Genomic DNA, 13,478 nt, shown 5'->3' on the forward strand with positions numbered 1-13,478 from the left:
CTGTTTAGTCTGGAGAAGAGAAGGCTGAGAGGAGATCTGATCAGTTTCTACAAATATCTGAGGGGTGGGTGTCAAGTGGATGGTGCCAATCTCTTCGCTGATAAGCAGCAATAAGATGAAGAGCAACAGCTACCAGCAGGAACATAGAAGGTTTCACCTCAACATGAAGAGAAACTTCTTTACAGTGAGGGTGATGGAGCAATGGCACAGGCTGCCCAGAGAGGTTTGTGGAGTCTTCCTCTCTAGAGACTTTCAAAACTTGCCTGGATGCATTCCTGATCAAACTACTCTAGGTGATTCTGCTTGGCAGTGGGGTTGGACTCAATGGTCTCTGGAGGTCCCTTCCAGCCTCTAAAGTTCTGTGCTTCTGTCAGGGGAGGTCACTTGATTTTATGGAGCTGTAGTATGCTTAGGAATTTCTTCTAGTAGTAATATACATCAGGGTCATGCAAGTAACCCATGACCATAATCCAGTGGAAATGTGGATATTTAACTACCAAAAAATGCTTCTTACTATTTCTCTTTTAATTTTAAGCTTGTATAAGGTATTCTTAAAAAGCAGAGAGTTGTACAAGGCAGTGTGTTTATTCTTGTTAAGCTGTGCTTAAGAGTAGAGTAGTGTACATTGATGGTGCAGTTATCATTTGGTGACAGCAAGATCATTTCTGTTCCTCCTTTACAGTTTATTGGTAAAAATGACCTAGAAGTTCCTGTCTGTGCACAAATTTTTCTTGTAGTTGGTAGAGGGGTGGGTTTTGGCAGTGTAGCAGAGCTAATCCAGCAGGGAGCTACTACAGGCCTGCACCCCCTACACCTACTCCTGGCAGTACCTGCAGCAGTAGTACACCTCTGACCCACCAGGGGACCTGTTTCTGCTAAAGAACCATAAAGTATCTCTGTTTCTTTCTGAGGTAATTTTTGGCTAATTTTGCAACCTTAACCAGCTTGCTGTGATGAGTGGAGGAGCGTAGTCATATGGGGAATTTTAGGGACTATGTATGGAGGCACCTCAGCGCTTTAAACACACCTTACAAGTTTGATTTTTTTTTTTTTTCTCCCAATATGTTTGGTATTTGGCTTAGCCTTTCTGTATCATTGGATGATACATGTTGTGCCTCAGTTGAAGTCAATTTCTCCCTTTAAATTTGGCAGAGACTTTGCAAGGTACTGGATGCAATTTCTTCCATCTCAATAGAATTATAGAATCATAGAATCAACCAGGTTGGAAGAGACCTCCAAGATCATCCACTCCAACCTAGCACCCAGCCCTATCCAGTCAACTAGACCATGGCACCGAGTGCCTCATCCAATCTTTTCTTGAAGACCTCAAGGGACGGTGCCTCCACCACCTCCCTGGGTAGCCCATTCCAATGGGAAATCACTCTCTCTGGGAAGAACTTCCTCCTAACATCCAGCCTATACCTATCCCAGCACAACTTGAGACTGTGTCCCCTTGTTCTATTGATGGTTGCCTGGGAAAAGAGGCAAAAGCCTTAATCTGAAAGAATTAAAAATATTTAAAAAATTAAAAAGAGAAACATTAAAAGGATAAAAAGATAAGAATATTAAAAAGATAAAAAGCCTGGATAAGAGTATCTTCCTTTTACTTGGAAACCTGGTAAATAAGGAGTCTGAAACTCTTCTGATGGATTCTTGAGGCAACATCATGTTTTCTGGGCTCTGATCTCCAGGTTATTGTTTAACCCAAGCACGCATCTGATTCTTTTTTCCCCTCTAAAAAGCCTTGTGACACTAAGCACTTTGAAGTAATGAGTAGGTTCATGATTGTGGAGACTTGGTTGCCCCCTCATTCATTTCCCAAGTCTGAAGTTGAAGATGTTTCCATTTACACACCTTTTACAATTAATTTATCTGTGTATGTCCATTTTCACCAGTTTAGCAATAACAGGGGCTATGATTCATTATTTTACAATATCACATCCAGCTCTCAGAAGTACTGGCCACCCTTCATGCACATTCCACTTCAGGGAATGTCCTTGAGATGCTGTAGGGGAAGCCCAATCACGCCCTGTTTCAGTCATGTCCACATTTGTGCTCGGTGTTTGGCACATGCTAACTTCCTTTTTTTTCTTCTCCCTTCTTTTACCAGTGGCAAATTTGGCCTCTTCTGAGCATCTTGCAGCCTCTGGGCAAGTAGGACATTGAATTCAGTGGACAATTACCATTCATTCCCCGAGATCATACCTGCTCTTCCTCTCCTCGTTCCTTCGCAAGCTCCCCTTCTCTGTGATTAAATTCCAGGGTATTGCAGTATTGCTATGGAGCCCAGGGAGACTTTGGGCAGCTCTCGGCACAAGGGAGGTGAGGCAGACTTTCTGCCAGCTGCTGTCACCTCTGCGAAGCCTTCACCTGCTTCTGGCTGTGTAGGGGAGACTATGCTGCCTGCGGCAGGCTCAGGCAAGGGGATACCAGCGAGCGTCGAGAGGCTGGAGCCTGAGGAAGAGGATGAGCTGGGTTCTGGGAGAGATGTGGATTCTACTTCCAATGCAGACAGTGAGAAATGGGTGGCAGGAGATGGCCTGGAGGAGCAGGAATTTTCCATCAAGGAGGCTAACTTCACAGAGGGCAGTTTAAAACTAAAGATCCAGACCACTAAGAGAGCCAAGAAGCCCCCAAAGAACTTGGAGAACTATATTTGCCCTCCTGAGATCAAAATCACTATCAAGCAGTCTGGGGAACAGAAGCTTTCCAGAGCTGGGAAAAACAGCAAAACAGCAAAAGAGGAGGACAGATCGCACTCAAAAAAGAAGGTAAGTCCTACTCTTTACCTTATTTTCCCTTTCTCCCAAAAGTGAAGGGAGAAGGCGGGATTAAACATCCTCAAACAGTTTATGTTCAAGGCATAACCGTTGCGAGGTTTGAAAGGCCACACTTGGTTTCAGAGGAAGTAATGTAGTATCATCCTGTACTGCCACATATATTGTAGGGGTGATGTTGGACTAGCCTTCAGATAAGCCAATTTTGAAGAGATCAAAAGTTCATCTGGGCCTTTTCTGGTTTTGTGTGTAATCAAGTTTTAATATTAATCATTACGTGAGTGATAAATGAAGGAGCCTGCTTCTAAATTGCTTTGTGTCTGAGCACTAATTTGGCCAAATTAGTGCATGAGCCATTGGCAGTTAGAGGTTTTGACTACATTTTTAAGATACAGGTACACATACAATAAAGAATTGAATCTATTCCTGAATACTAGGCAAAGAGCTGCATTATTCTTGATTATGAAATTGTGGTAGCAATGCTACAGTCATGCTTCAGAAAATGCTTCCATTATAAGTCTCATTTTCTTCCAGACGCATATAATCATGAAATCTGATTCTGGAGATAAATTTTTGGTACTTTGGTGTTGGATAAAAAATTTATTTTAAACCCCAAAAAATTATGTTTGTTTGTTTGTTTTTTTCATTTAGTTGAGAAGAGAAAGAGGCAGTGGGAAAGAAAGGAAGTTCTGTCTTTGTATGAGCTGTTTTTGGGGTCCAACCTTTTGCTTTGCTCTTGGGTTGATTTTTCATAATGTCTGCTATATTTTTTTTGCAAAAAAAATGTAGATCAAGTGTGGTGGACAGAGGGATACCTGATGATTACTCATGTTGTTTTGGTGTAGTGGCGTCTTATGGCCTAGGCATTAGACAAAGTGGTCTTGGTCTAGTTGAGACTTTATCCCAGTACAAAATACTTTACCTCTGCCTCCTTTGTAGCACATTCACAGTTAATTCAGACAGGAGCATAAATCTTATGAAAGACTCTCGAGTTTCTCCAAAACCTGGGCAAGATCATCTGAGATGTAGGTGTCCACTGGCTAGAGCTAGGGGCTTTTTCTTTCATAAGTCTTGGATCCCTTGCTGTGCAGAAAGTCCCTAGTTCTCGAATACTTTGTATTCTTGATAGGTGAAGCCTTCAGGAGATTAATTGCCAAGAGCTCTCCCTGGAGGCTGTCTCTTCATCAGACTGACTTAACCCCAAATTTCTGATAACTCTAAATCACTGTTTTAAATACCAACATTTCCTCTTGACTCCAGGCAGAGCCCAGGGAGATTAGCATTACTCACTCTGAAAGTACTTCTCTTAGAAACTGAAGCTGGAAAAAACCTTCTAGAATCAAGGGGACATTATTTTTTTCCTTAGAATCTTGCTGAAAGGTATTTTCCATGTACATGAAAAATACAGGTCTTTTGAGCACAGAAAATGTTTTGTCCTATAATACAATAAAAGATTTTCCCACCTGTTGAGGAGGATGAACTGTCTTCTTAGCACTGAGCAATATCTTAGTTCCGTATCCTTTTCTTTCCTGAATACATAGGGAGCTCTCAGGAGATACAGTGGTCATGTGATTAACCTGATAGCATTCTATGATGACATAACTGAATGGATAGATTCAGGGAGACCAGTGGATGTAGTCTACCTTGACCTTAGCAAGACCTTTGACATCATCTCCCATGATATTCTAGTGAGCAAGCAGGAAGTATGGGACAGAAGAACAGGCAGTGAGGTGGATTAGGAACTGGTTACAAGACAGAGTTCAGAGCAGTGATCAATGGTGCCAGGTACAGCTGGAGAGCTATAACCCATGGAGTGCCCCAGGGATCAGTGCTGGGTCCAGTCCTGTTCACGGTCTTCGTCAATGACATTGATGAGGGCACAGAGTGTCTGCTCATCAGATTTGCTGATGGCACCAAGCTGGGAGGCCTGGCTGATAGAGCTGAAGGCTGTGCAGCCATCCAGTGAGACTTGGACGGACCTGAAGAGCTGGGCATAGAGGAACCAGATGAGGTTCAACAAGGACAAGTCCTGCACCTGGGAAGGAATAATAAACTGCACCAGTACAGGCTGGGAGGTGATCTACTGGAGAGCAGTCCTGTGGAGAGGGACCTGGGGGGTCCTGGTGGATAACAAGTTAACCATGGCACAGCAACGAGCCCTTGTGGCCAAGAAGGCCGGTGGGATCCTGGGGTGTATTAGGAAGAGTGTGTCCAGCAGATCAAGGGAGGTTCTTTCCCTTTACTCTGCCCTGGTGAGACCTCATCTTTAGTACTGCTTTCAGTTTTGGACTCTCAGTTTAAGAAGGACATAGATCTGCTGGAGAGGGTTCAGTGCAGGCCTAGAAGGATGATCAGGGGACTGGAGCACTGCCTTATGAGGAGAGGCTGAGAGACCTGGGGCTTTTTAATCTGAATCAGGGAAGACTGAGAGAGGATTTAATAAATGTCTATAAATATCTGAGGGCTGGGTGTCAGGACTGGGGGGGACAGGCTCTTCTCACTTGCTCTCTGTGATAGGATAAGGAGCAATGTATGGAAGTTGCAGCACAAGAGGTTCCACCTCAACACAAGGGGGAACTTCTTTACTGTAAGGGTCACAGAGCACTTGAACAGGCTCCCCACAGATGTTGTGGAGTCTCCTTCTCTGGAGACTTTCAAGGCCTGTCTGGATGTGTTCCTCTGTGATCTGTCTGATTGTGTGGTCCTGCTCTGGCAGGGGGGTTGGACTCATGATCAACTTGAGTCTCTTCCAACCCCTAACGTCTTGTGATCCTGTGAGACCATGCTTCAATACAGAAAAGGTGTCAAAAGGTGTCATGTTTATGAACATACAGAGATAAAAAGATTTGTAAACCACTATCTACTGCTCATGGACCACAGAAAATATGACTGCTTCAAAATCAAGGCTTTCATTTCTATTTATTACCCAGTCAGATGGATAAGGAAGGCATGTTCATTCCTTCATATGTCCATCTAAAAGTCTTAAAATAATAACGTAACTAACTGTAAAAAACATAATGTGCAAAAAAGGCAACGTAAATAAAAAATGAAAACAACTTTAATCACTGAAAGATAAGGAGTTTGAAAGAAGGAGTTCGTGGCTCAAACATGGATGTATCCAGGTTGTACTTGTGCTTTGAGGTCTGAGCTGAATGATGCTGTATTCATACCTTGTTCAGGCTGGAAGCACTTTGGGACAGAACTGCCTTAATCTGGTCATTAAAACAGAACAAAACCCTAAAAACCCAGCAGGTGGATGCTCTGAGCAGATGGGGTGAGGGCTGCTGCACTGGTGCATCTATTAGCATAACACCCAACGGCTGCCATGCAGCAGCTGCTGAGCCAGGGCTGGGGCAGCAAAGTCACCAGCAGGGATCTGGAAGGCCCCAGTGATCTCAAGGGGTTTGATGCCTGGGAAACTACAGCCTGCATCTCCAGGATGATAAATAACCTGTGTCCCTGCAGCCAAAGGGATTTTGCATGTTACTGTGTCTCATCTTATGGGCTGCATAAACATGCTGTAGATGTGACTATCTTCTATCAAGGAGTGACAAAAAGCACTACAAGAGAGGGAGGCTGGAAATAGTTGGAGAAAAGTTCCAGTGCTGGCAGTGTAATTGCTTCCATGTCTTATGTGTGTGTCTCATGGCAGTTAAAGAGTTGGGGTTTGTTTGGTGGGTTGTTTTTTTTTTTTTTTTTTCCCATTTGTCCAGTTTGGGTGTTTTGCAAAATATGTGGAGAGAAGCATCAAGTTGAAACTCAAATGGATCTGATGCTGTCAGGTGCACCTGTGGGATTCCTTGGGAGAGAGGAGCAAGCAGGTACCTTCTGCATGTACTTGCAAAACCATTGAGGGCTGCAGTAGTGGTTAAAAAAACAGAAGTTCTTGTCACATTTAAATTACTCTGTTGGTTTTGATATTTCAAAGTTAGGCTGTTTGATTGCTTCCTGCTTTAATCAGCACAGACTCCAGAAAAGCAGCTACTGGCAGTGGTAGCCAGGAGCAATCCTTTTAAACCACTGGAGGAGATCTTCAGCTGGCATCACTCCACTGTCCCTGGGATTTTTGCCAGGAGAGTTTGGCCCAATGTACACATTTCCCATGTGCATAGGAACAGCATTGTTGTTTGAGTTTACCACCTCAGTTGTGGATGCAAGGCGTATCTACAAGGACCACAGACCTGCATGCATGGAAAAATGAGCATAACCTGAGCTGCAGGTGCCGTGCTTGTCTCTGGTGGGTGGGAGTGGTTCTCATGCCACTCATAGAGTAGCACTTAAATTTATCTTTGCTCCTGAGGAGGACCAAACTCTATCAGGAATTGAAAAATCACTTAAATTTGTTGCATAATAATTTCAGCCACATCTCCAGTAGTCCCCAGTGCTTTGCAATACCACTTCAGCATTCTAGCAGGAGTTTCAATACACACAGCACAGAGGGCAAGTAATGAAAACATGGAAGCAATTTAAGTAACAGCATGTGGGTACACAAAGGAATGGTAATGCCAGCAACGTAAAAAGGGGCTGTGAACTGGGGATACAGCATTTATTCAGTGGCCACTTAGGGAGGAAGAAGATATGCCTGTTCCTGAGCTTTCCACTGCTCTACTAATTAGGCAATAAGGGCTAGTGCCTGATTTCTAAAGCTGTGATCTAGGGAGCAGCAGTGATTAGAAGGGGGCTCTGTGGAGAGCCATGCTGCTCCTGTGCCGAGGCCTGAGTTTTTTTCCTTTGATTCCAGCTGCTACACTATATTAAAAGACGTAAACATACGTTAAATACTTTCCTCATGTTGCTTTTCTGTATGAGCAATTGCTCTGGGCGTGTTACGTGATCATGAAGGGGAGGGGATCCAGGAGAGGACCTAGCTGGGTGCGGTTGCTGATGCCTTGAAGCAGAGAGTGGGACAGGGACTAAGAGAGCATCAGCACTGGGAACCTCTCGTCTGCCAGCCTGAAAGGTTGGCAGCAACCCAACAACTTTTGGGGGTTTCTTTTAAGTTATAATCATGCCAAGTTTCACATCAAATTCTCCTTGCAAATAAGAGTGAAAGTAATTTCCTAACCTCTTTCCTGAGGTTGCTTAAAAAATGAATCACAGCTTGGATGTCCATGTGGCTGCTTGTGCAGCAACTGGAAAGTCCACAAATGGACTTTAAGTATTTGCTCTTATTTTAGCCCTTTGATGCCTCGGGATGGAGCAAACTGAACCCCTGCCACTTCTAAACCTACAAATGGCTCGATTTCATTTAGTTTGATTGGAGAGCAAGGAAAGAAAAAAAAAGCCAGGAGCCCAAAGGATGCCCTGCTGGCACATCATCAAGCCTTGCAGCCACTAGTCTCTTACCTGCTATTGGGCTGTTTAAGTCTGCCATCCTCAGCATCAAGGAAGCTGCTTTTTTTTCTTTGAATAGGAAAATATGCTGTTAGTCTGGAAGGGCATTGAAAGTGTGGCAACAAATGCAATAAAACAATTCATCAGCATTCCCTGCCTGTCATGTAGCATTTAACAAGCCCCAGATGAGCAGTATTTCTCTGGTCTGGTTTTGTTTATTTTTTTTTTTTCCCCTCTATTTAGTACTTTATTTTCTTCAATCTGCAAACACTTCATTTTCCACCCCCTTCTATCTTTAAACGTAACATGACAAAGTTTCTTTGGAGCTTCTACCATATGCATAATGTCCTGCTTCAGGGGACTTTTTTTTGTAATTATTATTGGTTTTTTTGAGAGCTTGGGATGGGTGAATACATTCTGCTGCTGAAAGATAAGTGATGGCAACTCAATAGGAAGTAAAGTTTCCTTGAGTGCAGTGAGAGGAAACTCAATTCTTGGACTTTATTTAGTAGTGTTTGGTCTTGGTTTGAGTTTTTGTTTGGTTTGTTTGTTTTTCCTGTGGGATTTTTTTTGTTTGTTTGTTGGGTTTTCTTTTTTTTTGTTTATTTATTTTGTCTTAGAGTTCTTGTAGCTGTTTGCCATTTCTCTGCTGGAATTGGTTCTAGTACTTTAAAACCAGTTCATCTTCACACAATTTTCTCCTGTGGTTTACCTTTCCTTGGGGACTGTTGTTAGCATGCTTTCTCCTTGGCACCCCTTTTTTTTCCAGAAGATCATGAATGTTTTCCCCACCAACATCCTTCTTCTCTCCAGGTTTTCATGTGCATCCTCAGCTCTTGTCAGACTATCCCTGTGCTGGATTCCTCTTCCTAGTAATTTGTGTGACTGATCATCCAGTTGTTCATAGTGCATGCTTATTTGCCTTTGCTAAGGGCATCGCTGTGTAAGGTGTCTTCTGAGTTAGCTCCTCCTATTGTAATTCCAAACATGGGAACTGACATGAAGTCCTCAGCCTCCTTGCTGCCTGTGCACTTGCATGTTTGTGGTGGTACCTGTTTAAATGGCAAGCTTTGATTGGCAGCTTCTCTCCAATTATTTTTTTTGTGTTGGTTTTTGTGGTTTGTTTTTCTCCCTCCCCATAGGATGAAGTTTCCATAGCCCCTTCAGCCTGGACTTGTTTTTGTGCTACTTTGGTTCCCACTTCTGATAGCAAAGTCTTGAAGCTACTCTAAACTATGTTCATGGCAGGTACCTGAAGCTCATGCCAGCATTGTAGACTTTATTCCCTACCCAGGTTATGGAATAGTAGTAGAGCCCCACAAGTGCCAGTACAGTAGGGAAGTCTTCCGATTGCTTTCAAAGTGAAACTGGCTTTTGAGTAGCAGAGAGAAAAATTCAGAGCTACGCTAACAGGCACAAGATTTCTGCCATTTTCACAGTCCTTCCGTACAAATGTACAGGTGCAAAGCTGCACAAAATCAAATCTTTTATATTCGTCCCAGGTTTCTTTTTGTCTAGCTTATAGATGTAGTTTAGTGTCCTCCTGTCACAACTACCTCAGCCTGCCCCTCAAAAGAGAGCAGGAGTTAATTTCTGCGTAAAAACTTCAGAGCTTAAGAAACTGTAAGTGCTGTTAGCTGAAAACACAGGTTCATCTGTCTTTGCAGGCAGCTGAGGTGTCTGGACTGAGAGCACAGTCCTCTTGGGTCCCAGTATAGTCACCTGAAGAATCACAGAATGGTCTAGGTTGGAGGAGGCCTCCAGAGGTCATCTAGTCCAATTACCTTTGCAGCAAGCAGGGGCATCCTCAACTAGAGAAGAGTGGTGTCTTCTGAAGGTTGTTCTGTCCTCTCTGTGAATAGCAGAAAGGGCTGGATTCTGACTTTTACCCTTCCTTCTTCTCCAAAGCCTGCTAGAGCAATGTTTGTCTTGCATTGTGTTGTGGGACTCTTGTGACAAGAACAGGGCAGAGTTTCTTTTCTAGCTCAGTGTTCTGTCTCAGTCATCTGATGCTTATTCCTCACTGTCTGTCTGCTTCCAAAGAATTGTGATTTTTTAGTGAAGGGACAGGCTGGGAATAATGGCTTTTACTGCTTAAAGCAGACTGCCAAATGAGGAAGACTCACTGTATTTGATTAGCTGCCATATGACTAGGGCTTGAGGAAATGGTCTGTGTTGAGGACAGGTTTTGTTTCGCAGCAGTCACTCCCATGGCCAAGTTTTGATGGCCCTCTCTGACATTTCCTTGTTTATTTGTGCATTCATCTCTTTTCAAATCATGACAAATTTCTCTAGTGCTGGCTTTGGGACTGAGGAGACACTGCAGGAAAGTAACTGTGGAAGCAACTGGGGCTGCTCTACTCCCAGGAAGCTGGGGGTACAGTTGGAAGTCCTGAAGTCCCCACCACTGAATCGCTGGAGAGGATGAGTGCTGTTCCTGGCCTACTCATAAAGGCTTTGCCAAGTCAGTACATGCTGCTTGTGTTTCAAACGTTCTGTGGCCTCCAGATTGAGAGGTGTGCTAGAGATGCAGCATACTGATAAATGCATCCAGGTCTGCAAACTTCTGTACTGGTTGTATCTTCATTTGCAGAGGTTTTGGGATGCAAGGTTTGGCAGTCTTTCACACACGTGCTTACGTTCCTCTAACACCAGCTTTTGTGTACAGGACTCCCTCTTTCCTCCTTCCAAGCACACTTGACCACAGATACCTTCAGATTTACCTCCAGTTTTTTAATCTTCAGTTCTCTTTCACACACACACACATGCACACACACAGCTAGTCACCTCTGGTCAGGTCTAATTCTTCACACCTTTCATTCTCTGACAGGCTTCTCGTTATCGAAATTTGTTAGTTTAGTCAGTGGGATTGTGTGATGAGTTTGTCTTGAGTTGAATTGAATGGAAAGAGGAGCTTCACCTGGTGCCTTTAGCTTGTCTTTTTTTCTTTTCCTTTTTTCTTCAAGAGTACTAAAACTTGTGAAAGTTGGGTTTTGAACAACTTTCTGCTGTCTAATGAAGAATGAACTTGCTGACCAAGCCCTCTTTGGGAGCCTCTCAGTGGTCTCAGTGGTTTCTTTCTTCTGGCCAGCAAACAATTTGAACAAAACTACTTAGAATACCAGATCTCAAAGATTTGTTATATAAAATTCATTCAAAACTTGTCAAGAAGTTCCAAAAACATTGAGGAAAGAATCGTGCAGTCAGACAAGGGGTTTGTGTGTGCATTCCCATGCAGACACAGTGCAATCACTTTAGTCCTGTTTTCATAGGAAGCCAGTCTAAAAATATCTCGAGTAAATGTGTATTGTTATGTTTTGTAGTGCCGAGACTTCTCCAACTCTTGAACCTTAAAATGATTCCATTTGATATGTGACCCTCAAGGACAAATCCAGTTAGCTGTGTTTTTGTAAGAGCATTATTTTCCATTTCTTGCCATGACCTCTAATGTGAATTTGACCAGCATCCGTGGCCTTCATTTCAGTATGTTTCTACATCATCATACCCGGACTCTGAGATGCAGGTGGTTGCCATCAACAGAAAATTCTCAAGCCATGGGGCAGGCAGTGATAATAGGACACTGCTTCCAAGAAAGATGGTCAGTCTGGAATAAAAACCTCTACTTCTCCAGGGCAATATGAAAAAAAAACAGCATTATTTTTTTTTTTCCTTGGAGCTGTGGGCTAGCAGTGGAAGGGATAATGGAAGAGCTAAAGTCTCACCAAGGGCAAATCCTGCTTGACAAACCTAGTGGTGTTCTATGAACAGTTCACAACATTAATAGATGAGGGACGAGCAACTGATGGTATTTACCTGGACCTGAGCAAGGCCTTTGACACTGTCCCACACCACATCCTGGTCTCCAAGCTGGTGACACATGGATTTGATGGGTGGACCACGAGATGGATAAAGAACTGGCCTGATGGCTGCACCCAAAGGGTGGCTTTCAATGGCTCCATGTCCAAGTGGAGGCCAGTGACAAGCGGAGTCCCTCAGGGATCGGTCCTGGGACCAGTCTTGTTCAGCATCTTTGTTGGTGACATGGACAGAGGCACTGAGTGCACCCTCAGCAAGTTTGCTGACAGCACCAAGCTGTGTGGTACAGCAGACATACTGGAGGGAAGGGATCCATGCAGAGGGACCTGGACAGGCTGGAGAAGTGGACACAAGCCAACCTCATGAGGTTCAACAAGACCAAGTACAGTGTCCTGCATCTGGGTTGGGGCAATCCCAAGCACAAATCCAGGCTGGGCAGTGACTGGCTGGAGAGAAGCCCTTAGGAGAGGGACCTGGAGGTGCTGGTGGACAAAAAGCTCAACATGAACCAGCAGTATGCACTTGCAGCCCAGAAAGCCAATCAGATCCTGGGCTGCATCAGGAGAAGTGTGGCCAGCAGGTCGAGGGAAGTGATTCTCCTCCTCTACTCCACTCTGGTGAGACCCCACCTGGAGTACTGTATCCAGTTCTGGAGACCCTATTGAAAGGGAGATGTGGACACGCTGGAGCATGTCCAGAGAAGGGCCACGACGATGATCAGAGGGCTGGAGCACCTCTCCTATGAGGACAGACTGAAAGAGTTGGGGCTGTTCTGTCTGGGGAAGAGGAGGCTTCCATGTGACCTTATTGTGGCCTTCCAATATCTGAAGGGGGCCTACAAAAAATCTGGGGAGGGACTTTTTAGGATATCAGGTAGTGACAGGACTAGGGGGAATGGAGCAAAGCTGGAGATGGAGAGATTCAGACTGGAGATGAGGAGGAAGTTGTTCAACATGAAAGTGGTGAGAGCCTGGAATGGGTTGCCCAGGGAGGTGGTTGAGGCGCCATCCCTGGAGCTGTTTAAGGCCAGGCTGGATGAGGCTGTGGCCAGCCTGATCTAGGGTAGGGTGTCGCTGCTCAAGGCAGGGGGGTTGGAACTAGATGATCCTTGTGGTCCTTTCCAACCCTGACTGATTCTATGATACTTTAGGTCATGTATTTGAGATGTGGTTTAGTGTGGTTGCTGTAGAAGATATCACTGAAGGAGAGAACACGAGCATTCAAGATGGATAGTCAGTTGCAACTGTGTTTGCAGAACTGTGTTCCTACCAGGCTTATTTTGAGATGGTGCCTCATGTTCCTGTTGTATATCAGTGTCTAATGTTGGCAGGTCCTGTATGAGAAAGGCAGGAGACTATCCTCTTGCAAGTAGTTCACAAGCTCTATAGAAATAAAAGTGGGATAAATGAAGCCATCTTGTCCCTTAGAACAGTATGTGAAAGAAAATGAGATTAAGTGACTTAATTAAGGAACTTGCCACAGGCCAAGGTAACACACTCAGGCGTTTTTCACCAAGCTGTGGTTGTTTAGCTATTGCACAGCTGAACCTCC

General features: G+C 44.2%; 1 protein-coding gene across 3 annotated transcripts in view; it reads left to right on the forward strand.

Moving 5' to 3' along the window:
* SETBP1 (SET binding protein 1) overlaps positions 1–13,478 on the forward strand; it is a 321,545-nt gene that overhangs the window by 20,627 nt on the left and 287,440 nt on the right. For all 3 annotated transcript variants that reach the window (XM_064140223.1, XM_064140225.1, XM_064140224.1), the window contains exon 2: positions 2,111–2,771. In XM_064140223.1, the coding sequence (XP_063996293.1) occupies positions 2,280–2,771 (492 nt within the window). In that variant the 5' untranslated portion in view covers positions 2,111–2,279. The remainder of the gene's footprint in view (positions 1–2,110; positions 2,772–13,478) is intronic.

Source organism: Pogoniulus pusillus, chromosome Z, assembly GCF_015220805.1.
Source record: "Pogoniulus pusillus isolate bPogPus1 chromosome Z, bPogPus1.pri, whole genome shotgun sequence".
Lineage (NCBI taxonomy): Eukaryota > Metazoa > Chordata > Aves > Piciformes > Lybiidae > Pogoniulus > Pogoniulus pusillus.